The sequence below is a fragment of the Abramis brama genome (assembly GCF_963993115.1).
Source record: "Abramis brama genome assembly, chromosome: 25".
Lineage (NCBI taxonomy): Eukaryota > Metazoa > Chordata > Actinopteri > Cypriniformes > Leuciscidae > Abramis > Abramis brama.
In genome coordinates, this window is record NC_139987.1 from 16701112 (window position 1) to 16728528 (window position 27417).

General features: G+C 38.7%; 1 protein-coding gene across 2 annotated transcripts; it reads left to right on the forward strand.

Moving 5' to 3' along the window:
• Positions 1-1906: 1906 nt before the first annotated feature.
• Positions 1907-23111, forward strand: robo4 (roundabout, axon guidance receptor, homolog 4). 2 transcript variants are annotated; one of them, XM_084105041.1, is made up of 19 exons: positions 1907-2186; positions 5636-5962; positions 6990-7147; positions 7348-7468; positions 7592-7730; positions 9060-9187; positions 9326-9441; positions 9533-9764; positions 10558-10679; positions 11242-11413; positions 11496-11681; positions 11771-11813; positions 12449-12564; positions 13560-13880; positions 13954-14061; positions 14157-14295; positions 19569-19823; positions 19899-20230; positions 21664-23111. In XM_084105041.1, the coding sequence occupies exons 1-19, from the start codon at positions 1994-1996 to the stop codon at positions 21882-21884; spliced, it is 3429 nt and encodes a 1142-aa protein (XP_083961167.1). In that variant the 5' UTR covers positions 1907-1993; the 3' UTR covers positions 21885-23111. The 2 variants fall into 2 exon arrangements, with proteins under 2 accessions (XP_083961167.1, XP_083961168.1); XM_084105042.1 differs by lacking the exon at positions 1907-2186 and adding an exon at positions 4112-4310.
• The last annotated feature ends 4306 nt before the right edge of the window (positions 23112-27417 follow it).

Sequence of the window (27417 nt, forward strand, 5' to 3'; positions counted from 1 at the left end):
TTTTTGATGAAATCCGAGAGCTTTCTGTCACTCCGTTGACAGTTACGCTACTACCACTTGAGAACTACCAAGTTCATAAAAGAGATTGTAAAACTAATCCATATGAATACAGCGGTTTAGTCCAAATTTTCTGAAGAGACACAATCACTTTATATGATGAACATATTAAATTTAGTCTTTTATTCACATATAAACATTCATCAACTCACACATCAGTTGTGGTAAACGGAAGCTCAAGCATGTTCGCTTGATGTGCGAGAACCAATGAGGTTCTTTCTCTTGTTACGCAGCACGTTTGAGCTTCCGCAAAAAACAATGAAGTTTGTTCTCGCGCGTCAATCAGGTTCGGTTGAGCTTCTGTTTATGTTCACTGATCAATGTTTAAATGTGAATAAAAGCCTAAATTCAATTTGTTCTTCATATAAACCGATCAAGTCTCTTCAGAAAATCTGACTAAACCACTCAATTCATTTGGATTAGTTTTACGATCTCTTTATGACAGAATTTTCATTTTTGGGTGAACTATCCCTTTCAGCTTGAAAGCTCCATTTTCCTTTTTGGTGTTTCCCAGAATAGTCATAGATGTTTTGAATTACATGAGGGTGATTAAATGGTGACAAAATATATATATTTTTTTGGTACTATCATTTAAGAGCACCAACAACATTGGAAGTGCATTTTAAGGTCCTATTCGAAACTGGCTAACACTGATATTTGAGTAAGAACAATAGTATTGTACAACCTGTAATATTCTATCAGTACGTATTCTTGCAGTCTTAAATAAATTGGGAGATCTGTGGAATTAAACCCCGATCAGGTCAGGTCTGTTAACTCAGCATGTTTCTTCTGTTCTTCTATGCTGAAGCAGCAGGAACACAAGACCAGACTGCATGAGACAAATTGCTTTCTCAGTCCCATTTGATTCAACCTCTGTGATGAGTGGAACACATACTGTGCACGCAAAGAGGAACAAATTTCTCCCTTTTTGCTTTTTGCTTTGTGAACAGTGAAAAATCTTTGAACATATGTGAATCAAAAAGGAAGAAAGGAAAAGAAAAGGCATACATCTTTTCTCATTCTCTTTGCAACTCAGTAATCAAATTCAACTAGGTTTCTGTTGTCCAATAATTGAAATGTTTAAGTGTGAAAATCGAAATGATCTCCACTTCGAGCGAAACGTCTTCACTTCGACAAATGAGAACGTTCCAGTTGCATTAGCGATTTGGTCCGCTCACCTCTCCTCTTGGCGTAAAATAGAAATTGTGTTGAGAAAGTGAGAATCCCCTCAAACAAAAGCCATCCCTTTCATGACCGACAAGCAGCCAAAGCCATTGGAGAGGGTCAGTTTTGTTTGAAAACACTCCCTCTCTCATGCCTTTGAGAGAGTAGCTTGATGCAGAAATGAAGGGTGTCTACTTCGCCTTTTGTGGTACGGGCCAATAGCAGTCAGGCAAAAGTTTTCACCCGTTTGATGTTTAAAGAGCACGAGAGTATGTCATTCTGAAGGATTTGATCAGTCGACTAGCAGACACTTGATTAATGGAACTGATCCCTTTCGGTATGGGAGATCCCCTTCCGTCCCCTCCCCGTTCACTCCCGGGCCTTGTTTTCCGTCTTTGGGACGTGCAGAACGAATGACACAGATGTTGTTGGAGGAGACAGTCCCCGTCCCTCTCCTCCTCTCCCGCGCTCCCAGCATGGGGCCTGAAACTTGTTTTTCAATCATTGTTTCCGCCAACTTCTTTCCCAAAAGAGAAAAGCGAGGCGAGAAAGAGGAGGGAGAGAGCGGAGGGAGCGCTTAATAAAAGAGGGAGGGAAAGTAAATACAAAGCATTTGTGGAATATAAAGAAAAACATTCTTTATAACAATCTCCCAATAATTTAGCACTGCGAGGACTGTGGGGAGAAGGGTGGATCGGTCTTAGCCACAGTTGGGAAGTTGGGATGGTGTAGTGGAGGGTGCAGAGCAAGAGGAGAGGAGCTTTAAGTGAAGATGCAGGTGTCAGCATGGCTGCTGTGGGTGGCATGGCTGTGTACCTGGACCGAGGCGGCGCGCCACTGCCAATGCCAGTGCGCGTGCCTACCTGACGAGCAGGTGGAACAGAGGTCAGAGGGAAGAGGGCACCTTCGCCATCGTCTGGCCCACCAGCGGGCATCACACAGGGAGAGGGCCCATCGCAGGAAAGGTAAAACCAATGGATTTTTTTTGGGGGGGGGGGAGGGGGGGGGTATAGCATTGTTATGAAACTTGATGTAAAATCGTGATGATTTCCTTTACTCGTAAACAGATTGTTTTGTTGAAGAATAATCACATAGTCATATACATTTATTCTAAATCTGTATATGTAAAAAAAATTTATTCAGAACCTAATGGTAATGTTATTCAGAATCGAATAGTTTCGGCAGCCGCTCTCTCGGCATATCAGCATGGGGTCCAAAGCATGAAATCAGAAAGACAGTGATAACTTGATAAAGTCTTTTTTCACTTCATGATTTTCACTTGTGGTCACTGTTGATTTAATTTACACGTGAAAAGTTTATTAAGTTGGCGTTACGGTACCGTATTGTGTTGCGTTTACGTGACTTTTTTGAAGTTTCACTGTTTAAAAAACTTTAGTTGATGTAGTTTATGGTATATTTGACCTTTTAGTGGATGGTTATCCAAGCAAACTTTGTGAATGATTTGAATAGTTTGACTTTTGGAAAGTGATGAACAAGGGGAAAAATAGGTGCAGTTAAACCAATTTCTTCTTCCTTTCCTATTCAATGAAAATAAAAAATTCCTATTCCTTATTTGAGACAGTTTTGTATATAAATAATGCTATTAAAGGTCATACTCGGACTCTGTTAAGAAATTCAATTCAAAGAGAATTATTTATGAGTAAAATGTGCTGAAAAGTTACTCTAAGTGCTAAATCAGCCTGGGCTTCTTTTGCGGTGCAGCTTTAATTCTGTGTTGTGGTATGCAGCCCCATAGTCCCTCAACATCTTTTGTTAGTCGCTGAAAGCTGGTGATCCACAGGGCCATCAAGGCACTGCTCTCTGGATCAATATACGTGTCCATCAGTGTGGCTTGCTCTTTTAGGCCACACAATGGACAGTTCTCTAAACAACACTTTATTTATATGTGGCTTTCGAGAAAATGAACTGCCGCCGCCTCTGCTTTTCTCTCTTCTCTTTTCTTTTCGCTTTCTGTTTTCTCCTCACTCCGTCTCACCCCCTCAGCGACCGTATTTACACAGACTTAATAGTAATTGGAATTAGCAAGTGTTTCCCCTAAGGGGTTGTTTTAGTTCTACAGTAGCAGCTGTGCTTAACTTTCACTTTTGTAAACTTTCTTGATTCATTATTATTTTGTCTTTTCATCATATTCTTTAAGAATCTAAGCGACAATATTTAATGGGAAAAAAAGTTTCTCGTGTAACTTGAACATAACTGGTTCATGGTAACTTTCTATTCTATTAAGTTTAACAATTTTTCTGATTTGTTCAGGAATATTTTGTGCTGATTTTTCTTTTTTTTACTGGCTCATATGAAATTTAGAGCAAATTTATATTCTTATTTTTTTTTTATTGTTTTTTTTAAGAGTAAGTTTTTCTTGGCTGTGAGGTCTAATGCTTTCCTGTTTATGCATGCTGTCATCAGAGACATTTGTTAGAAACCTTTATCACACAATTAATTACTGAATAGTGAAATCACTATCATAACCACCACCTTCCTAACAATAAAAGTTGTCTAGAAGTAGTCACCATGTAAAAAAAAAAGAAAAAAGTTCGAGACACTATAAGAAGAAAAAACTCTCGAAACGAACACTGCTCCGTTTCCCGTTTTTGGCCCAAAGTATGTGCCATTGTTTAAACATGTTGTCTTGAATTCAATACCAAAACAAAAATAGAGGGCAAAAGCACGACTTCAGGAAACTGTAAGTCACATGTGTGTAGTTTAGGCTACCTCAGCAGTTGTTAGAGGCATTAGTTATCGCTGGGCCGTCAGTTATCGGAGGTGTAAATCCACTCCGGTCATCATGTCATCAACTCCTCCTGAGTCCTGCTGCTGCTGCTCGAGTCACCGGGGCGGGTCTCAATCCGGATGGCGCTCTGTTCAACACTCTTACTGACTGAAACGACAGACACACATGACTGGGATACCTGTAGAACTATTGCGTTTTTGTTGCGGATTTGCAACGCAGTTAGTAGCCTAACAGCGATGCGTTGGATTGTTTTCATAAACTGAATTCGACGTGACACGTAATATGACGAGACACTTAATCAGGCTCTTTTGGGTTTTGGGGATTTTTTATAATATTGAAGGTAAGCACTAACTGTTTCAGTGTGTAACTAACGTCGTGTTAGTGATAAAGAAATCCTGTAATTTTGACATAATATTTATTAATTTTACAACAACAAAAATCCATTCGACCGATACGGATACATATTTTTTTTATGTTTCAATGTAGCCTACAATAATTACTATGTAGAAACGATTAGATTTATTTCCTAGTTGTGTAGGACAATAATAATAACTGAATTAGATTATAGTATTTCTATATTATTTTTGCATTTTTTTTACAATGATATGTGTTAGGCCTTATACTCCCTTTAAGAACGAATAAGTTGATTATGCAAACTGGGCTATATAAATGTTACTACACCTTTCAACCCCATCATCTTATAAGAAAGTTAACATTTCAATAGCTATATTACTATTAATTTAGTTACATATGTTAAACGTATAGGGTACCTATACGTCTAAATGTTACTCCAAATTTTAAGAAATGTTATTTACATGCAAGGCGTCCAGAAGCCCTCTTAAGAAACTAACATATGCCTGTTTATAAAAATCTAACTTTATGCACAAAACTTTTTAAATGCTGTCTGTTGTTTCCTTTAAACAGTCTCAAAGCCCATTTAGAAAGTCACAATATACTGTTAAAAGTGCAGCATTTCTTCTTTTTTCTTTTTTTTACATACTTCCAGTGTTTCTCCCAAATTCCTCCACAGTGAAAATGACATAGCAGGACTGTGAGACTGTGTTTCCTCTCTTTCAGGAAACTGCCCCATCAGAGACAATAGAAACTTTTAATAGGCAAACACATTTTTGCCAAGAATGTAGAGCTCAAATTCCCCATTGTGCATTTCACCCTAGTTTACTTTTGATGCATGCAGGAACAGACTTAACATACAGACTTGGCTTATTTCAGTTTATGTTTACCAACATCATTTATGCTTCTCAAATCCGATAGACAACAAGGACTTTTTTTTTGGTTTCAATGACACCCTCTCATGCCCATGTGATTGGCATGTTTTGGCGTGAGAGTACAAAGAGACATTGTAGGTCATTGTAAGTGGGCCAATAATAGCAGAGGGCCATTCCTGCACTTGGTGCACACAGGTGACGGATGTCCTGTTGGTCTATGACTTTGTTTGTAAGTGCTGGGGCTTTTGTTCCTCTCTAGAGTGGGAAAAACAGCCTCCGGCAGTGACTCCGTACAGGAAATGTGTTTCCCTTACTCATCGCGGGGTCATCTGGCCATCCTAAACAAAAGAATTCAACGGGCTCTCAGGACTGGAATTTTTTCAATGTATTTGTTTAGTGGATGTCACTGGTGTTTGATTCTACATTTTCTGTCCTCCAGGTTCCAGGCTCGTTTCAGATAGCGGCCTACCCCGTATCGTCCACCATCCCTCTGATGTGGTGGTCCGGGTGGGCAGCCCGGCCACGCTATCCTGCAGGGCAGAGGGCAACCCTGAGCCCACCATTGAGTGGCTCAGAAATGGCCAACCACTTGATATAAACAAGATGGATGCGCAATCACAGCCTATCGTTTTACCAGAAGGAAGTTTGTTCTTCTTCAGCGTCGTCCCTGGCCGAAAGAGTCAGTCCCATGAAGCAGTGTATGCCTGCGTTGCTCGGAACAGTGTCGGGATTGCGACCAGCAGAAACGCCTCTCTTCATATAGCAGGTTTGAACCAGGACACTGCCAGCAGTGTGATGTTTCCTTATAGTTCACCTGAAAATGAGTGAACTCATTGTCATTTTGTTTAAAATCTATATGCATTTCCTTGTTTTGTGGAACATGAACATAGACATTTTGACAAATGTCTTAGCATTTATTTATTTTTTTCGATAAATAAGTCAATGGGGTCCAAAAAAAACCATCTCCACGGTCAGTTCCCACATAAACTCACTTGTTTAACCCCGATAACAATGAGTGACCTATCAATACCTACTTAAATGCTCTGAAGGAACAAGAGAGTGAGGAAGCTTATTAAGATGTTCCATGAGATTACTGAAGATCAGATGTCAAAGTTTGCTTTCCTGCCCGAAACAAACAGAGCACTAATTGAGCTGTGACAGCATGCTGTGTTTGTAGCCTAAACAGACAGGCCCGTTTACTCTGCATTCCACTGGATTGAAGCAGGACCTGATTGAGACATTAAATCAGTTGTTGCACACAATGAATTTGCGTTTTGTTTACATCGATTAATCTGCTAGATAAACAAGCTACATTAGATGAGTCGACAATGGGCATCGATTACTAAAGCAAAAGGACGTTAATGAAGAAAAACATCTACAAAACATTTTTTCCCCCTGAAATGTAGCAACTGATTGTCAGAATTTCTGTTCGTTTTTGACCAAATTAGCATTTAGACTACCATTCAAATGTTTGGGGTCGGTAAGATTTTTGTTGGAAACCGTGATGCATTTCAGGATTCTTTGATAAATATAAAGTTCAAAAGAACAACATTTATTTGAAATAGGAATGTTTTGTAACTTTATAAAACTGTAATTTTTGCATCCTTGCTGAATAAAAGTATTGATTTCTTTAAAAAAAATCAAATCTTACCGACCACAAACTTTTAAACAGTATTGCATGTTAACCTTTTAGCACTATATATAGCACTACAGAATATATTATATAGATAGATTTAGTTTAATTCACTCAAGAATGTGTGAAACTCAGATCATTGTGACTGTGTTATTTTCAGCTCTGCGAGAGGACTTCCGTGTGCAGCCCAGTGGCGTGGAGGTGGTGGTTGGTGAGGTTGCTGTGATGGATTGCAGCCCACCCGTGGGACATCCTGAGCCCAACGTCACCTGGAGGAAAGACGGGATCCCCATCAACAGCAGCAATGAACATTATAGTGTAAGAGCAAAATGTATTTAATTTTGACATTGTTTTCAAATTTCTTGGGTTTGATTTGTCTGTTAATATCTTTTTCTTGAGAACTCTTCTTGGTAAATGTCTGTAGAGGGCAGTATAACACAGAAAGTGAATCCTTAGTACCCTGAACAGTGTTTTGTGTGCCTGGATCACAATATATTTCTGCTTATCTTCATATATAGGAACTGAATGGTAAACTGATCATTGCTCCAACCCAGAAGAATGACTCTGGAGTTTACAGCTGTATAGCCTCAAACATAGTTGGAGTGAGGGAAAGCCGTGCTGCTCGGCTGTCTGTATTAGGTGAGACCTGTTAATGTGCTTTAATGTAACATGATGTGATTTCTAAGACTCTAATTTAGTCAAATACATCTACACTTTGCTCTAAAATGTCAAAGACCCATGCTTCTGTTTATTCTTCCTCAGCTAAGCCAATGTTATTGCGTAAACCAGAGGATGTCTCAGTGCAGCTTGGGGAGTCAGCAGAGTTTTTCTGTGAGGCTGACGGAGACCCCATGCCTTCTGTAGAGTGGAGCCGAGACCAAGGACCTCTACCCAATGGCAGGTCAGACCCCTCATCACAAACATGCTGGTTATTGATCTTTCCACATCATTTGAATGTAGTACCTGCAGGTTTTTATGAGGCTACAGTCATTTATTAAGCACTAAGAGTGTAATAAATGAAAAATAATACATAAAATAATAAACAAACCTATTCATTTCTTTTAAATAAACTGAATCATGTATAGCAGGGCCTTTTCCGACCCAAACTCTCAGCCAAGCCATCGACACCCTATATTAAATGTTTGTTTTTTCCTGTAAAACTACATATCTTCCTTTACTAACATTAGCAAATATGATTGCTTTATGCTTAATTAGTGTTGACCTAGTTTTTAAATTAATTAGCCTACCTTTATGTCCTGGATTCAACCATAAGTTGGCACGAAATGGAAGTTGCGATAGTCTTTTCTTCCCTATTGTGACGTATATCCGAGTGAAATGGCTTCTTGAACAAGAAAAAAATGAGGATTGATTGGATGGTTGTGGTTTGCTGTTGCTATAATCTAAAGTCTGTAAAAAAGAAAAAGGAAAAAAAGATGGACAACATGTCTTCACTTCCACTGTACAAAACTGAAGCCAAAATATCCCAGAAACGGTCACTGATGCTGATGTCATATGGAGCCTGAGTCTGCGCAGTAGTGATCCTAGTATCAAGCTAGTAGTCAACCTAGTATCAAAAATCCTACTCCCACAGACTCAATAGCAAGCACAGCTGTCAATCATGACGTTACACTCCGCTTTTATAGCATCAAATTAACTAAAACTTGTTGGAAAAACAAACTCTTGAACATATGCCAGCGTAATAAGAACTACCTAAAATGACAGAAACCATCTTCGGAAAAACATTATTTGAAGTGTAACTGTAATTTGACTTTTTTTTTAGTTTGTTTAGCTTGCATTCCATTTGATTACATGGAGAGGGCGGGTTTATGACCTATATTGCAGCCAGCCACCAGGGGGCGATCAAAATGTTTTGGCTTCACTTTTCAGGACACATGCGGCACACTTGCTGTGATCTCATGTGAATGACAGGTTGTCCCGCATTCACACCAGTAAACACGTCGTCAGAGAAAAGAGGGAGAAGTTATTTTGATTAAAGATTACGAGGGCACGTAATTTAATGATGTGCACAGATAAATCAGAAACATTGCTATATTCCATAAAAATAAGAATTGTCCATTTTGATTTCATGACTTTTTATTCATAATTCATTTGTTAAAATTCTATGAATAAAATTATCTGTTTTATATTGTGCTGACCAGTATTAACATAATACGTAATAGATTGTGAAACTACGATTCACATCCCTAAGCTCTTTTTACACATTTGCCAGATATTTAATAAACCCAGACCACAGTCTGCAAATCCACTATGTGACGGCTCAGGACATGGGCAGGTACACCTGCACTGCAGAGAATAAGCTCGGGGTGTCTGTGGCCAGCGCACAGCTTCTTGTAGAGGGTAAGAATACAAGTAATCATTCAGTTAACAGCAGTCAATCACTTTTTTTCTAAAACAGCATGCGCACTTCAACCACTTGCCATTTGTATTCCACTCACCCTGTCTAGATTAGTGATGTCTGGTTAATATATGTTGCAGATACAGAAAGCACTATACTACGAGATCTACACAAGGAGCTGTCTGCCTTACGTGTGAGCCTGGAGAACGTTACAGTTATGAGCACAGCCTCCAACATGTCTCAAGTCATGTGGAGGGTAATGCAGTTCAGCTCATCCCTGACCAAACATCCACCACACGTCAAATAATTTCGTTTTCTTAAGTAACTGTTTTCTCTTCTGTATGTAGTTGCAGTCGTCTATGTCACAGCCTCATTATCTTGAAGGCTTTGAGGTGCTGTATCGCTCTCTCCTGCCTGCCATCTCAGAGTGGACAGCTCAAAGGGTTCCTCAACCTGGCCTTCACACCCATGTGGGACCTCTGAAGAGAGGCTACAAGTACGAGTTCAAAGTCCGACCCTACGGTGGGAGCCTGTACGGCAGGGAGAGCAACACCAGACACTTACGAGTGCCAGAGATAGGTGAGAATCAATCTACAGCAAAAAAGTTCTGTGACGGAGCCATGGTACAAAGATGGTAATACCATGCTGCTTTATTAATGATTATTATATTCATATACCATAGTATTTGCATGATACTTCAAACAATACCAGAGTATTATCGTAGGACGTCCAAAAAAAAAACAATTTTATTGTGGTTACTTAATATATCCTACATTGTTTACTTCTTATATCGTACGTATACTCTTTTGTACATTTATACATTCAAAAGTTTGAGGAAAGTAAGAAATCATACTTTTACTCAGCAAAGACGCATTAATTAAATAAAAAGTGATAGTAAAGACATTTATAATGTTACAAAAGATTTCGGTTTCAAAGAAATGCTGTTCTTTTAAAACTTTCTGTTCATCAAAAAATCCTGAAAAATATGTATCACACTTTCCATAATAATTTCCAGTTTCCTCCAAATCAGCATATTAGAATGATTTCTGAAGGATTATGTGACATTGAAGACTTGGGGTGATGGCTGCTGAAATTTCAGCTTTGCATCCCAGAAATAAATTACATTTTAAAATATGATCAAATAGAAAACGGTTATTTTAAATTACAGTAATATTTCACAACATTACTGTTTTAACTGTATTTTTGATATATACATGCATTGATATATTCTGTATATATATTTTTCAAATACATGTAGCATTTGTGAACATAAGAGACTTCTTTCAAAAACATGAAAAAAAAAATACTATTGGACAATTAAAACCAAACTGTGTCACCTTGTGCCACATGTAACCATGTGCCCTGTTCTCAGTTCCCAGCGCACCACCTCAGGATGTGTCCATAACAATGCCCACTGACCGTAATGACACCGCACACCTCAGCTGGGATCCTCCCCCCCATGACGCTCACAATGGGATCATTCAGGGATATCAGGTATTACTTGCGTGCAGTCACTCATTGTGAAATCATTTTAAAGCTACTAATGCCCCGAGAGCCTTTCTCTCCAGCAGATGTGGAGGAACATGTTCGTAAGTGAAAATATAATTTATTTCTTGTTCCTAAAAATTAATTAATTTAATTAAACTTAATTTTTAATCAAAAGAATCCTGGAAGCAGTTAGATAATGCCTATTTTCAGCCTCAGACATTTCTAGACTCTCTGATCAGATATAAAGTGACATGAACCTGCCAAAATCAGGTTCTGTCTTTTTACAGTATTTAGAGACACTTTTTTAAATTAGTCCACCATTCAGATTTTCTGACTAGAAAACTGATGCATATTTTCCACTAATTTCTTTGTTGCTGTTTATACAAGCATTAGCAGGGAATGCTGCACCATTACATTTTTTTAGCCACTGCTTTAGTCTATTATTATGGTATCATTGATATCAGACTGGCCTAAACATCACATAAAAATGACAGATATATAGTGTAGCATATAGTGTATGTGTAGCAGCCTGCTTGTTAATGTTTTACTATGCTGTTCTTTCTGACAGGTTTGGTGTATGGAGTCTGAGGAACTGAAGTATTTTAACTGGACAGTGGACAGTGGAACACACAGTATTGAGATCAGCACGCTGCAGCCCGGCAGGCTGTACTGGGTCACAGTGGCTGCCGTAAACGGGGCGGGGGTGGGGGTCCAGAGCGACCCATACAAACTGCTCATAGGTAAGCTAATAAACTAACACTGAGGTATAATTTTAAATTGCAACCTACTCAGTATGTTACCTGTTGCTCTCTTTTCCCTCAGAGTCGAGGCAGGAGTCAGCACCGCATCAGACAGGCATACTCAGTATGTCTCATTTCCTTGCTGTGATTAAAGAGCCGGTATTCATTGGAAGCGCTGGCACCCTCCTGTGGTGTGTTTTGATGATTACTGCCCTGTTTTTGTACAGGAGACATGTCAGACCTGCCAACCTGGGAGGCAAAAGCTCAGGTAATCTATAATAAAGTCGCAATCTAAATCCTTTTTTAAAATTACTCAACGCATAATCATACAATCACAATTCTCTCTTCCATTTATAGGCTTATATAGACTGGAAAGTGAAGATCTCATTATCAAACACAGGTAAAAAAAAAATATTATAAAAAAAGAAGGTAAAAGGTCATAATACAGTGACAACAATACTATTGAACTTTAAAACATACCACAGTACTAAACAATAACCATGTTAATATACCATGATACTTTAAAGAATACCATGGTACCTCAATAGTACATGTCCAAAAAACATAATTTCGCAGTGGTACATTTCCAAAAAATACTATCTGTACAACTAAATTCAAAATAAGAAAAAGAATTATGCTCGGTAAATCACAATTATGACCAAAAAAAAGTCATACTAAAAGACATACTATAAGTCAGAATTATGAGATAAGTCAAAATTATGACCAAAACTTGAAATTACGAGATAAAGTCATAATTATGAGTTAAAAAGTCATAATTATGATAAAAATTGACATTGACTTTGTCATAATTACTACTTAGTGTTTCTTAATTTCATCTTTTTATCTCATAATTTCGACTTCTCATAATTGACTTAATATCATAATTTCAACATTTTATGACTTTTTTTTCTTAAAATAATTATGCTTTTTTTATCTCACAATTCTAATTTACCACAGCATGGCCTTTTTTTCTTAAGTGGCAGAAATTGGCTTCCACAAGTAATTGAGTCACCATCCTTATTATTTCCCTTCTAGAATGGCGGCACCAGACTCTCCGTGGATCTCTGGAGGCTGGAAGCCAGACTCCAGCAGTGAGCCCAAGCAGGGCCTTTGGACCCAGAAGCAGGAGAACTCTGGCTTCCGGAGGACCAGTAAGTCACAACTTCCCCTGAGTTTTAACTCGAAACTTGGAACACCAAAACTGCCATTTGAAACACAACAACAACTTGAGCATCTTCTTAACTCTTTCCCCGCCTTTAACAGAATTTTCTGTCATTCATGAGACAACGCTTCCCCGCCATTGACTGAATTTTCCAGCTTTCCGTGTTTTCACTGTTATACAGTAGGGCGCGCTATTATGCAACTTCTGAAAGAAAAGCTCTGGATCTAAACACAGGCAAAAAAGGAGCAGAAACATAAAAGCATTGCTTGTGCACCTTGTAGTCTTTGGGGAAAAAGGAGATTTTCTCAGCTTTTTGTTCAAAACATAGCTTTTTTTATGAAACGTACCCACATTCAAGTGTTAATAAAAAAGAATGCATTTTTGTTTAAAAGCAGAGGCTCTGTTCTTTCTTTTGATAAATTGCATGTTCATATATTCAAGTATTCTGGGGGCCATAGAATTTTTGTGAAAATTATAAAAAATTCTGTCAGGGAAAGAGTTGAAGAGACAGTTAATGCAAAAATTTAAATTCTGTCATCATTTACTCACCCTCATGTTGTTCCGAGCCTCTATGACTTACTTTCTTCTATGAAACACAAAAGAAGATGTTTTAAAGAATGTTCACGCTCCTCCGATACAGTGAAACTGTTCCATCTGTGAAACACAAAAGAAAATGTTTTAAAGAATGTTCATGCTGCTCCAATACAGTGAAATTCTGATAACAAAATTAAAAAATTTCATTAAACTATTCCTTTTAGACTTTATTTATCCCATATCTTCATCTCACCATCCATGCACCCTCATCTACTCCTCTTTTTTGCCTCTCGTCATCTCTCTGGATGACAGATACATCCTCATGAGAACCTTCAAAGATGCCTGTCACCCCTAAAGTCACGACTCTGCAGAGTCCTCATCAACTCTAATTACTGTTGACATCTTGGCACATTATGTAAATCTGTCTGATTTTTACCTCTGTACTGACAGCTCTGCCCATTACGGCTAAAAAGGAGGCTAACCCCCTGCGGTCAGCCGTCCCCATTGTACCAGACAATTGCGGCGTCTATGGCACCTTTTATGTGGATCTAACCGGCAATGGACTGAAGACGTTTAATAGTCCGGGTCGCTGTCCCAGAATGCCCCACGGCAACTCCCAACTGCATAACTCCGAGACTGTTCGCATCACCGAACCCATCATCAAAACCGCCGTTGTGAGGGAAGTGCAGGCATTGCCATGGAAACGTGCCCTCCCTTCCCAGCCCAACATGGGAGTTCTGAAGGAATCGTGGGAGAAAAATTACAAGCGTGGTGAGACATCCTTACATTCACTGAGTCATTTACATTAATTTCGTCCAGCACTGACATGTTTGTCCACTTCCAGAGCTGCACGCGGTGAAAAGTGTCCCATTAATGCCCGTGAATCAACACGCGCTGGCAGTGTGCAGTGTACCAAACAACCATCAGCAAAGATTCAGTCAGCACCCTGCAGGTTTGAACACTAGCATTTCTCATGTTTCTAATCCTTTGAATCTCAGAAGAAGTGTAGTGAAACTATCTCTTCTAAACTGATCTACATTCCCTCAGGTGGTGTATCAGAGCATGTGAAGCTGCCAAGTTCTCCACGTATCCTGCATTACTCCACCTCTCTGCAGCTGGTGGACATGTTACCCAGCCCTCCGCCTCTTCCAGTGGAGGACAACCACAGCCTCAGCTCAGAGGACGAGTGAGAATCACACCGACACCCAGAGCTAAATTTACATGTTCAGAGATTGGATTGCACTTTTTTTTTATAGCTCAACAGACATTTTAGTTATGTTGGTAAAACTTTATAATAGGGTTCAATTGGTTAAATTTTTGGTAATGCATTAGGTATCATCATGAACTAACAATTATATATATATATATATATATATATATATATATATATATATACACATATATATATATATATATATATATACAGTGCAATGCATAAGTGAATACACCCATGCTAAAGTTGACTAAAAAGAGGAATAAAAAATCATATTTTGGAAATTGAACTTAATGCCTTAATTTAAAATCCAACCTTTAAGGACACCAATTTTCTTTGTGAATGAATAATGTATCGTAAATAAATAAATGTTCTTCCTTAAAATACATGGTGCATAAGTGAGTACACCCCTATGTTAAATTCCCATAGAGGCAGGCAGATTTTTAAGTATTTTTTTTATTTTATTTTTAGGATACTATGCATCCTGATAAAGTTCCCTTGGCCTTTGGAATTAAAATAGCCCCACATCATCACATAGCCTTCACCATACCTAGAGATTGGCATGGTTTTATTTCAGTTAGCCTAATAGCTAGTTTGATTTGCATTGAGAGATGATCTTATGGAAATTACCCCATGCCAATCTCTAGGTATGGTGAAGGCTATGTGATGATGTGGGGCTATTTTAATTCCAAAGGCCAAGGGAACTTTATCAGGATGCATAGTATCCTAAAAAATTTTTTTTTTAAATACTTAAAAATAAAAATCAGCCTGCCTCTATGGGAATTTAACATAGGGGTGTACTCACTTATGCACCATGTATTTTAAGGAAGAACATTTATTTATTTACGATACATTATTCATTCACAAAGAAAATTGGTGTCCTTAAAGGTTGGATTTTTCCTAATTTTTTAAATTAAGGCATTAAGTTCAATTTCCAAAATATGATTTTTTATTCCTCTTTTTAGTCAAATTTAGCATGGGTGTATTCACTTATGCATTGCACTGTATATATATATATATACATTTTCTTTTTATTATAAATTTTTTTTTTTACAGCATTCATTTATCTAGGTTAAAGGGACAGTTCACCCAAAAAATAATAATTTGCTGTTAATTTACTCACCCTCAGACCACCCAAGGTGTCTTTTTTCCTCAGTAGAAATGTAAAGAAGATTTTTAGCTGAAACCGTTGTCCTTGGTGATTGGTATAATGGAAGTCAACGTCAGCTACCATCACTTTGAGAGTTAAAAAAAAAACATATACAGGCAAAACTAAATTAATACCCGTGGCTCCTGACGATACATTGAGGTCTTATGAAGCGAAACTATCAATATGTGCAAGAAACTGAACATTATTTACTACATTATTACCTGTAATCCACAGCCTCTGCAAACGGTCCTGAGCGCGTTAATGGCAGTCTGGAGCACATAATGACAACAATTGGCTCCAGTGTAGTTTGCTTCCCAACATGCTTTCTTCTGCAGAACACAAAAAATTGTCTTTCATAACCTATCATATAATGTTACTTTCTAAATATACCAATACATTACATTTCAAGTTAAATTTTAAGTTAAATTGCAGTTCACAGTTAGTTACTGTAATGTTTTGCTATTATGTTGCATAAAAAGCATTAACTTGGTGCAATGTGTTTCTCCTAAAATAGGAGTAACAAAAATCGACACAACTTAGACAATCATTTACTCACTAAACAGTTTGAGCTATAAAAATACATGGAGAACATAATTCAGATATTTGGTCTGGAAACAGTTTGATATACCGGTAAGAGGTTTGCAGGTTGTCTAGGGAAATCAGAGCACAGTGTGTAACAACTTCTGAATCTATAAAGGAGAAATGAGATCACTTGGGTCTTTTTTTCAGCTAAAACATCTGAGAAGCTGTAAACTTCAAGCTTCCTGGAAAGTTCAGTGCACAGGAATATACTAGAACTTTAGATTGTCTTTCTTCTCATTGTGGCTTCATAAATGGTGATAAACTTCAGTGTTTCAGCATTCTGTCATAGCTGGATGTGAGTGGTGCTAAATCACCACTGCCACAGAGCTCAGTATTTATGTCCATTTCTCACAGACAACTTGAGGGGTTGCGCCCCTGCATGTCCGTAATGACAGTGTCTGTGACAATACCATGTCTTTATAGCGTGAGAAGAGAGAAGTCTACTACTGTCTCTCTCTGCTCTCAGACTAAAAGACTGGAAACCAATTTAGCCTGTATCTCAAATTTAATGGACAGGGAGGCAGAAGGGGAAATGGCCCACACTATTTATTAGAAGGTCTGTAAGTGAGAGGAAGTGTGTTTTAAAAGCTGTAGGACACAAATGGGAAGTTTCTTCCGGCGGTGCAAACTAGTAGCTAGCAGGAACGGACACAGAACTGCCCACTCAGAAAGTCTCATGCAAACACCTTATCATTTCTTATCACCTTATCATTTCAAGTAACAATGTGCAACCTAAAGTATGTTCAAAGTGAAATTATACTGAAGCAGTTCTACATTTGTACAAAATACCACCTGGTATTGATAGACCACACTTGTGAGTTTTTGACCACAGCAAAAACATTTTTCTGTATAAAACATTATCTTTCAAAATATACATTTTCTGAAAAATTGTACTTTCGCCTAGCCTGGATGCCAGCCGAACTTAGCCCCGCCCACAAAATGTTTAGGTCGGGAAGTTCGGTCTGGACTCGTTCCGTTGAGGAGCTATTATGCCCGAACAAAAATTGTTCGGACCAATCAAATTGTCAGGGCGGGCTTTATACGATGATGGACAGATGAGCAACGGTAACGTAATCATCCACGTCATCAACGAGCGCTTGGGTTGAATTCAAATGACTGCCGCTGAAGAATTGAGATTTCACGAGTTCACGCTTACAAATAAGTCAGATAGAATAAATGCATATTTGGCGTGCTGTCCGAGGAGAGGCTTCGGGCTCGGTATTCGGCCCGAACCCAAAGTACTCCCCCCGTATTCCTGGCTGTGGAAGAACAAGCCGAGAGTGAGTGGAGGGATGCTGAAAACTGTCAAGGAATGTTAGGTGAGTTGACAGAGTGAATAAATATATGCTTCCTCTCATGCTGATAGTGTAGACCGTAGACGGTTGATTGGATTGATTATTTGAACGTGCTCCTCCTGAACTTTGTTTATAAAAAATCATGTGTAGATTCCGCCATCGCGTCTGTTATAGAAGATATCAACAGCGCATTAATTTTAAAAGAGGAACAGAGAACCGCGATCGGAAACATGAATGAAAAACATACGTCACTTACTCCGTTACTCTGATTGGTTGTAGGTCTATCCAATTGAGTGCAGAGGCATTTTTTTTCCTGGTACGGTTGAAACACGCCCCATAATCAAAGCTCAATGGAGCAGTATCAGACTCACATTCTGACTAGAATCTGAGCAGGGTTGCCAGATTGGGCGGTTTAGCAATCTATTTTGCGGGCAAAAATGGGTTTGGGCGGGTGGATAAAAATTGGGCTGGTTTCGGATCAGTTCGGCGGGTTTTTATTGCCGAAACACCATCACTTCAGATCCTTCTTCCTGCGACCCCAGTGTTCAGCAGGCAGCAGTCTCACTCACTCACTCACACACACAACAGACACTCCTTCCCACTACCTTCAGTGATGCACGCGCCCGCCCCTCAAACAACAACACATCGCGGGGTTTTCAAACTTACTTAGCTAGCTGACATTGCGGTTTCATGACAACTCTCTCTGGGTCAGCGGCAGCGCCAACACAGATTTGAATATTGCGATATGATTTTGTCAGAGGTTTAATAGACAGACGAAATGGAATAAGATCGCGTGGGTGTTTGAATCGAGATCAGTCTTTTAGAGATGAATCGTGCAGCTCTAAAACGACACATTTCATCCTGAAACGTTTTTGAAACGAAAGTGGATAACTTCTGTCAACCTCATCTATAAGCAAGGGCAAAAATAAAGCAATTTAATTTGAATTAATATCTGTAATAAATATTCTGTAATAAAAAATCGATTTTAAAATCGTTTAAAAAAAATTCGATACCTAGGTGAATCGATTTTTTTTCTTCAGCCCTTTATGCATGTTTCATGTTGCCATTTGAAATGTTAAAGTGGGTTATGTTCATATATCAAAGTTTTTATGTTACTGAATGCTTCCAAGGGACTTTTATTGACATTAAACAGACTCATTGATAGCCTAAGGTGATCGCATTATTTTCCGTAACATAATAGAATAGTCTGACTGAGGTACAGCCTACTTTTGCGTTCATTTGATTGAATATTGTTTCTAAAATCGGATAGGCTAAGTCGAAAAATGGGTAATTTTAAAGCTTGTTAGTGATTTAAATGTGTTTAAACGAAAAATGAGCCACAAAAAAAAATTTGGGCGGTTTTTTGTGCATTCTCGCGGTTTTTGACGAGGTTTTGGCCTGGAAAACCTTGCTGGCACCTGGCAACCCTGAATCTGAGTATGACGACGTCAGGCTAACTTTCGCCCCTGCTCTCCCCCTACATATGTGAAATTACTTGGGTCTTTTCATCAAAAGAAACAATCTGAGAATCTGGTTACTTGTTTTTACTTCTCAAATATTCTAAATTTATGTCATTGAAAAGATCATTTGTGATTTTGCTTTCCTATTTGTAAAATACAGAGATGTGCAGGGAAAAAAAGGATATCTTGAGCATGAATTAGACTAGTAATTTGTGGCCATATTTTATTAATTTGTTCCCTTGTTTTAGTTCAATCATGGCCACATTTAATTAATTCCCTAGTTTTAGGTAAATCATGGCCATGCTGTAGGCTACTAATTTGTTCCCATGTTTTAATTTAGCAAAAATAAAAAATAAAAATTAACAACAAAAAAAAGCTACAATTTATCTAAAACAAGGGAAAATTTTAAATTCTTAATTTATGACCACGATATCTTGTTCCCCCTGCATTTGAAATGCAGCAGACATGAACAATTAGTCTGCTATCTTAGCAAACTTAGCACATGTTTACTCATACTATAAAATCTTATAATTTAACATTTGTGTATGGTAAGCAACAAACTAGCAGATTAAATGGCAAACATGCCTACATGCAAAAGTAAGCCCTCTAAAATAATAGAGAAATGTTTAATTTCACAATTTGTAGCTTTGGTTATATACTGTATTACATGTAACATAGTTTAAAAGAAATGTAGCAATGCCAGAAATAGTAAGAGTAGTATGCTAGTATGAAGTTAAACATGTATATCTGATCCCTCAGGTCGACCAGATCCACCAAGCTGACGGTCGACATCGGCTCTCAGCAGTCTGTGTGCGCTGCCTCTGGGCTCCAGGGTTTCACTATGTCCACTACGGGCTGTCCAACCCACCACAGCCCAGCCCAGCTCAGCCCGTCCTATAGCCACCTGTCCACTACCTCCTTCTGTCTCTCCACCGATGACTACCAGGACACCACGCTCAGTACTCAGGGCCACACTCAGTACATGGAGATCAGCCCTAAACCACAGGGACCGAGGTAAGAGAACACCTGAAGGAGCATTTATGTGAATAAAGTATCAAGACGAGGGCTGATTTTGATGTCTCCCATCAGTACGTCTCATCAGAGTTCTCCATCAATGCCCCGTCCGTTCTCTCCCACGCCCACGTTCGGTTACATCTGCGGGCCCGTCGACCAGGAGATGGATGATGAGCAGGGGTGCCAGCCGATCGGACTCAGGGGAGCCACCCTGAGAAGCACGCCCTCCTCCTGTTACAGCGAATGGGAGGGTTCGTTGTGGAACGGCTGGGGTTCGGTGTCCGAGAGCAACGTGGCGAGTGCTCGAACGAGCATCATCAGCTCTTCTGACTGCTCGTTCATAAACGATGCAAACTTTGCCCGCGTCCTGGCTCTGACAGCCGAATCTATGAGCGGTACTTTATCAGGCAAGACAGAACTCTCTTCAACCTCTGTAGAATTAGGTTGTTTTATTTATAGTCTCCACATGATTATTCAAGTATCAAGTTTGCTAACAGCAATACTGATGTAGTCGGCAGAAATGGCCACTAGGTGGAACAATCTGCTCATGCAGTCGAGGTCTGTGGCTTTATGTCCACACAGATTCAGCACATGGAAGCTCTGCTCATTTCCACACAATTGGAATGGCCGCTATTTAAGTAGTGCATGATAAAATAAACTGTAAATAAAAAAAATGTTTGTAAATGCAAATATTTTGGCTAATCTTAATCAAGCTTTCAGGTACCAGTAATAGTGTAGTACTCTCAGATCTCACATTTTACCTTGTTTAAACCTGTTCTGCAAATGTCTAATGGGCATACTTATAAGTTATTTATAAGTCTGGCTGCATTAGTTTCTAAAACTGATCACATTTCAGTTTTATTTGCTGCTCACCACCCTTTTTCAGTTTATTATTAAGGCTGTACAGTTCAGATCATAATTATGTATGAAGTGGTCTTAAAATATCTGGTCACTTTAGTCACATTTAATATTCGAATACCATTGCATTGCATTGCATTAAATAACAAAATATCAACCCAAGTTGCTTTTATTCTATAGGAAGACAGCACAAGCAAAATAGGTTTGAAATGATAAATGAAGATAAAATGCTTTTGGACACTTTCAAGTTGAACATATTCATAATTGTGATAAACTACACCAGCCTTCATCTAGAGACAAGTAGATTCAAACTAATTGCAAAAAAAATGGCTCAAAAAAGTTAGGTTAGTTCTGAGAAAAGCTTTTGCACTATTTTATTTGATTTTTTATTTTATTTAATGCAATCCCATTCAAACTATTTAAAGTGTCACTTAAGCACCTTTTGGGATCGTTGCTTAATTTAATTGGAGAACTGTATTTTGGATGAGAATTCTCATTGTCAGATCACATTCACAAGGCACCGCAGCATTACGCCTCCCAATGAGACAGTGAAAAATAGCAGCCCTACTTTGGTACAATGAGAAATAATGGGATTTGAGGACCTGTCTGCAAATTGTCTGAACTCCCCCACCATCCTCTCTGAAGTTTCAGCAAATCAATCACGCCTTTCAAAAGAGAAACCTACAGGGACTTTCCTCTCTCCATTTGCTGATTGTTTCCCCCTTTCACTCTCTCTCTCTCTCTCTATCTGTCTTTCAATCTCCGTGAATGCATCAGGTTAAATGACTAGTACATTGTAACCGATGGGTTCAGCAGCGATGTGCATTATCATTCAGCGTTATTATGGTCAAATTGACTTGTGCGACTTTATACATATTAACAGATTGCTTTTGGTTGTGTATATTGCACCTATGTGCATGCGTATGCATACATCTCTCTTGATTTCCTTTGTGATGTGTGTGTGATCGTGCATTTTCTGCAGATTTCTCCCCTCCTGCATCCCCCCTGAGTGTTCTGTTCCCCCCTCGAGAGTGTTTTGGAGAGGTGGAGCCGCTGCCCGTGTGGGACTGGAGCACGGCGTGGGTGGAGGAGCTGGAGGCCCAGTTCAAAGCCTCCAGAGAGACCAGAAGAACGGCCACATCTAGCAGACACACGGGCATTGAGCACTGGAGAGGACATCTGGAGACCCCCTCGCACCGATGATCGACTTGTACACGCTTAAGGGTTGTTTACGGACTACATTTCCCTTCGTTCCTCAGGGCAACCCCCCCTCCTTGTAGTTTTGATGGTCTTGGGTTTGTAGCAAGGTCAATTAAATGGAAAAACACACTGCTGTAAGGTACAGTGTGTGCCGTGTACGCCACTTGTACCACACCATAATAAAGACTATTGTACAGGACATTCATATTGGCATTCGAAGAAATGTAAATAAACCAGTTTTATTTAATAAACCTCCACATACGCTTTTATAAATCAAATACGCTTTTATATGAGTTATCTAAAATACACAGGAGTTATTATACAAGATGTTTTGTATTTTATGATTCATTTTTATTCTTTCTTTCAATTTTATTTTGAAAAATCTTAGTCAAGTTTGCATTTAACCTGCTATATAATGGAACAATGTTAGCAACTTTAGATAACTTTTTTTTATTGATTATTGTTTTTTTGTTTGTATGAATGAACGTAGTTTTTTTCATTCGAAATATTGTTTTAGCTGTCGTTTTTTAATGCACGTCAAATATTCCTCACACTAAAAAGTCACATTTTAGCTCATTTTATTTTTACTAATTGCCTTTAAAAGTTAATAAATGAGTATTTTATCGCAAGTATCGGCCTCTTGGATCAGTGGCATATGTTTGTGTTTGTTGCGTTTGTGTCCTACTGTCTCGTAGTTAAGGGTGCACAAGAGGTCTGTCAAGAGAACATGTACGGCCCTCCAGAGCTCTAATCCTCACCGCAAGCCAGAAGAACAAAATCAGACAACCCTAGACACCCACTGGACACACACACACACAGAAAACACAAGTGACCCTGGCAAGACTGCAGAGGGATTATCGCTTGTCCCCTTCTCTCTCTCTCCCTACGGCCATATGCTTGGCACAAAACACACCTCCCCCATTACACACTTTTATGCATGTGCACACAAACACACTACTTGGATCTACAGCCTTGAATTTGTGTATGGCCAAAAAGGCATCTTTTTATAGCCTGCTGGTAATCCTTTGACCCAGTTTGCCATGCATGACCACACTAAAATGTTACCAACTTTTGCTTCTCTTGTTTCTTTCTTTCATTTGTCACAGCAGAGCACCCCGCATTTGTCCCCAAGGATTATTTTTGCATGAAACAATTCGAGTTCCTTCATTAATGCAAATATAAAATGTCCTGTTTTATTGAAAAATAAATGTGCAAGAGACTAAACGTGAATCAAGGCAAAATTCTTTATCATTCTTTGCTTGGAAGTAAAATGAAGTTGTAATTTCTTGGAAATACCTTTTGCAGCGATATACTGTTAACATCCGGACGCCATCCACACTGTTGAGAGCGACGTTTAGATGTGCTGTAAATATGTGCTGCGCACTTTCCTCTAAATAACAAAATAAACAGACACACACACACACACACACACACAAAACAGCAGTTAAGGAAGCATCTAATCATATTGATGTGGATATGTTTGCATCAGCTCTGCAATTTATCGGCATCATGTCGACACTGTTATGATAGTTTGATTATAAAAGTATATTTGAGACTATACAGATCTGACTATGTGAGACTATAGTTTGAATTAATCTATTTTCTTTGCATGACACATTGACATTACAGTACAGAATACAGTTGTGCTCAGAATTATTGGCACCCCTGGCAAACATGATCAAAGATGCATTGTTTATTCTTCTGATCTTTCGTTAAAAAAATTCGCAAAAATCTAACCATTCATTTTTTAGTAAAGGGGAAATTCACGTTATGAAATAAATGTTTTTCTCCAAAACATGTTCGCCACAATTATTGGCACCCCTAGAATTATTTATGAGTAAAATATCTCTGAAGTATATTCCCATTAATATTTTCCTTTTTTATGACTTTGTTTCACAGGAGTTTAAATATGAGGAAACACAAAGGCCAAATTCCCTTAATCATCCATCACAATGAGTAAAACCACAGAATATAGTTCTGATGTGCATCAAAAGATTGTTGAGCTTCACAAAATAGAAAGCAGAAAAAAAATAGCTACAAATCTGCCTGGAAGAGGACGTGTGTCTATATTGCGAGGAGGAGAGTTTGAGTGGCCAAAGGCTCTTCAAGGATCACAGATGGAGAATTGCAGAGATTAGTTGAGTCTTGGGGTCAGAAAGCCAAAAATAAATAAATAAATGTTGTTTGGGAGGGTTTCAAGAAAAATCCACCTCGCTCATCCAAAAACAAACTCCAGCATATTCAGTTGTCAGACACGACTGAAACTTCAAAAGGGACCGGATTCTATGGTCAGATGAAACTAAAAAAAAAAATTAAATTTTTTTGCAGCAAACAAACTAGATGGGTAACCATTCCAGTCCCCAGACCTGAGCCCTAGAGAAAACGAGTGGGCTGAACTGAAGAGAAGAAGCACCAACATGGATCTGGGAATCTGAAGGATCTGGAGAGATTCTGTATGAAGGAATGATCGCTGATCTCTTGTCAGGTGTTCTCCAAACTCATCAGGCATTATAGGAGAAAACTCAGAGCTGTTATCTTGGCAAAAGGAGGTTGCTAAAAGTATTTAATACAAGGGTGCCAATAATTGTGGCCAACTTGTTTTGGAGAAAAGCGTTTATTTCATAATGTGATTTTCCCCCTACTTTCAATTATTTTACTTCAATGAAAGGTTAGATTTTGTTGCAAATTTTTTGAAAGAACAGGATAAACAATGCAGATTTATTTTTACAGCCATCTTTGATTATATTTACCAGGGGTGCCAGTAATTCTGACCACAACTATAGCTCTTTCGGCATTATCCTGAACATTGTATTAAGCATTCGTTTCATGTGACATAGAACGGAACAGAAGCTCTCAGGAGCGCGTGTAAACTTCACATGCTTTTGATTTTCCCGACAAAAAGTCACAAATATGAGAAACGAAGTTGCAATTGCGAGATATAAAGTTGCAAATACGATATAGTAACAAATATGATACAACAAATTAAGTCACAATTGTTAGATCAAAAGTCATTACAAATATGAGAAATAAAGTTGCAAACACAATTAATAGTCACAAACTTGAGAAATAAAGTTATAATTGTGAGAATTAGTTGCAATTATATAAAGTTGCAAATACACAAAATGAACTCTCAATTGTGGAATATAAAGCTGCAAATGAGGAATAAAAGACACTTTTCCTCCGCCAAGCCGAACGGTTCTTCAAATGGCAAGGAACGGTGTTCCACTAACAATTCCCTTGCCAGGGAAATTTAAAACCAAGCTGTCTCCAAATTTCTGTCAGACCCTTTCTGAGTTCTGTCAACCCCAAATGTTTCCAGGAAGTTTGCACATGGGACAGATCTCCAAGGTAATACATCTCAGCTCTTAATTATCAGCCAAATTGACATTAATGTCAAACACCTGAGTCATCTCTCTTGTCCGTATCCGTCAACACACTAAATGAAAATTAAAGCCCCTGCGTGGCGCGCCATCCAGTTGAGTGGGCTTACCCGAGGTCCTGTGCCCAGTCGGTGGTTCAGAGTGTTTTGCACAGACCCCATGGGATCCAGCCTTCTGTTGGCCTTCACTGACCCAGATCTGCCCTGAGAAAGATTAAACTCAAGGGTCCTTCTGTTCCCTAAAGCCTACGCTCCACAGGCAGGGTATGCAAATCCAAGCCAGTTCAACTGGAGCTGCAGAGAGAAAAGATGTGCAATTGTGTTTATGTGCAATTGGTCAAGAATTGCAGAGATTACACCAAAACAGTCGACTGCGTTTTCAAGAACCTCTCACGGGCTGATGGTTCAGTTTATCTCACAGGCACAAACATTGCTCACTTGCCACATAAATGAGTCTTCAGACCTCGCTAACAGCCTGGCAGCTGTGTGACTCTAAACACGCTTTTCTCATCTCTAAAGAGCATTCAACCGATTTAACCTGGTGTTTGTCGTAAAACATCTTGACATTGATTTCAAAGCCAAATGCCAAAGCCACTGTTTTACTAGCTTGTTTGAACATTGTCCTCTTGGTTTTAATGTGGCAATTGCATGTGCTTTGCATACATTAAATGAACAATGAGGTTGAAGGCATCCATCTCTGGGTTCTGTAATTAACATGGAAATGGGAGAATGGTATTTTGACTGCGCTTCGCTCCCCTCTGGCCCTCCTGGGCGTGTCTCCACTGACACAAAGCTAATGAATGAGCTGGTGATTTATGGGTAGTGGGCTTCCACTTAAGGAAGAGTGCGTGTCTTGACTACTTGGTTTGAATTCTAAGGAGACCTTCAAAGGTGAAAGCTCAGATGATCTCTGTACCCTCAACATCTCGCAATAAATTGCACCCTCCATGTGATCCACCATAATCATGAGAAGAACCTTTGACTGGATTTTGCGCAAAACTTTAATCCTATTGTTTATGAAGTTTAAAAACTTTAATAGCACAGGTGAGTACCTACATGCACATTGACCAGAGTTTTACCAAGTGACACCATGTTCTTAGATCAACAGCCTTGTTGAGATGAGAGATGTTTAGGAATCTGTATGGAATCTTCCAGTGATCCTACATACCTTGATTAGTGGGTTTAGGTTTGTTAAGGTTGGAGCTAATCTCTTCAGGAAGGTGGCCACCCCTGGGTTAGGTTTATTTTCTTCTTCTTTTTTTTTTAACATGAACATTCAAGAATTACAGTTGGGAACTTATTCAGTTCTGTGGGGTAAAAAAAAGGCATGTGAATTTTTCTGTGACAGAGTTTTGCACAGAGATGGCGCAAAACCGCTTATAAATATACAGCGCGATAATCAGAGTAGTCCGATTACAGAATGAATAACTCTTATGGGTTAGTTATTAGGCTACTTATGTTACGAGTCAAAAAGAAAAAAAAGGAAACAGCACAATCAATCAGCGGTGGACTCCCGGTTTAGTGGACCAAAAACAAACCGAACGATTGAATCAAATAAGACAATTCTTTTCAGTGAATCCTTAAGTAAACACGGCCTTATTCACAGCAGAGCCATCTGTGGCTTTTAACGTAAATGAAAGCGAGGCTGTGAGGGATAGATAGGCTACATCTCTTTAGTGGGTTGTACTGTTATTTAATGTGCTTTTTTTGTGGGTTGTTCTGCTGACTAAACACTGCAAAAATGTCTTTCCAAGAAATTCAAGTTGACAAAAAACCCCAGACAATATGAGTTGTGGAAAATTACAAGTGATCTAAGAGCTTTATACAGCTTTTTGCAGCGTATGCCACTGAAAACACGTCAAGTCTATCTCTCACAGCCTTGCTTTCATACCAGTCATGATGTTGCTCTGAATAAGGTCCACACTGACTGGTTGCTGTTCAGATCACAACGTTTAGTTAAATTGCAGTACAAACGAAAAACTTAGTTGTAAACTAGTTGTGTACTCAAAGTTTACTACTGTTACACTTAAAGCAGCCTATACTTAAAAGTATATTTTATACTACTGAAACAGTAGCCTACACTTACAAGTAGCTATTCTAGTACATTGATATTATTATATACTGTAGGCATACTTACTACATAAAGTATACTTAAAA

Bases quoted from the DNA above. Each gene is read 5' to 3' on its own strand.
- robo4 (XM_084105041.1), top strand. From the start codon at position 1,994: ATGCAGGTGTCAGCATGGCTGCTGTGGGTGGCATGGCTGTGTACCTGG. The intron at 11,682-11,770 runs GTAATCTATAAT...TTCCATTTATAG, and splicing joins CCTGGGAGGCAAAAGCTCAG to GCTTATATAGACTGGAAAGT. The intron at 20,231-21,663 runs GCAAGACAGAAC...CATTTTCTGCAG, and splicing joins TATGAGCGGTACTTTATCAG to ATTTCTCCCCTCCTGCATCC.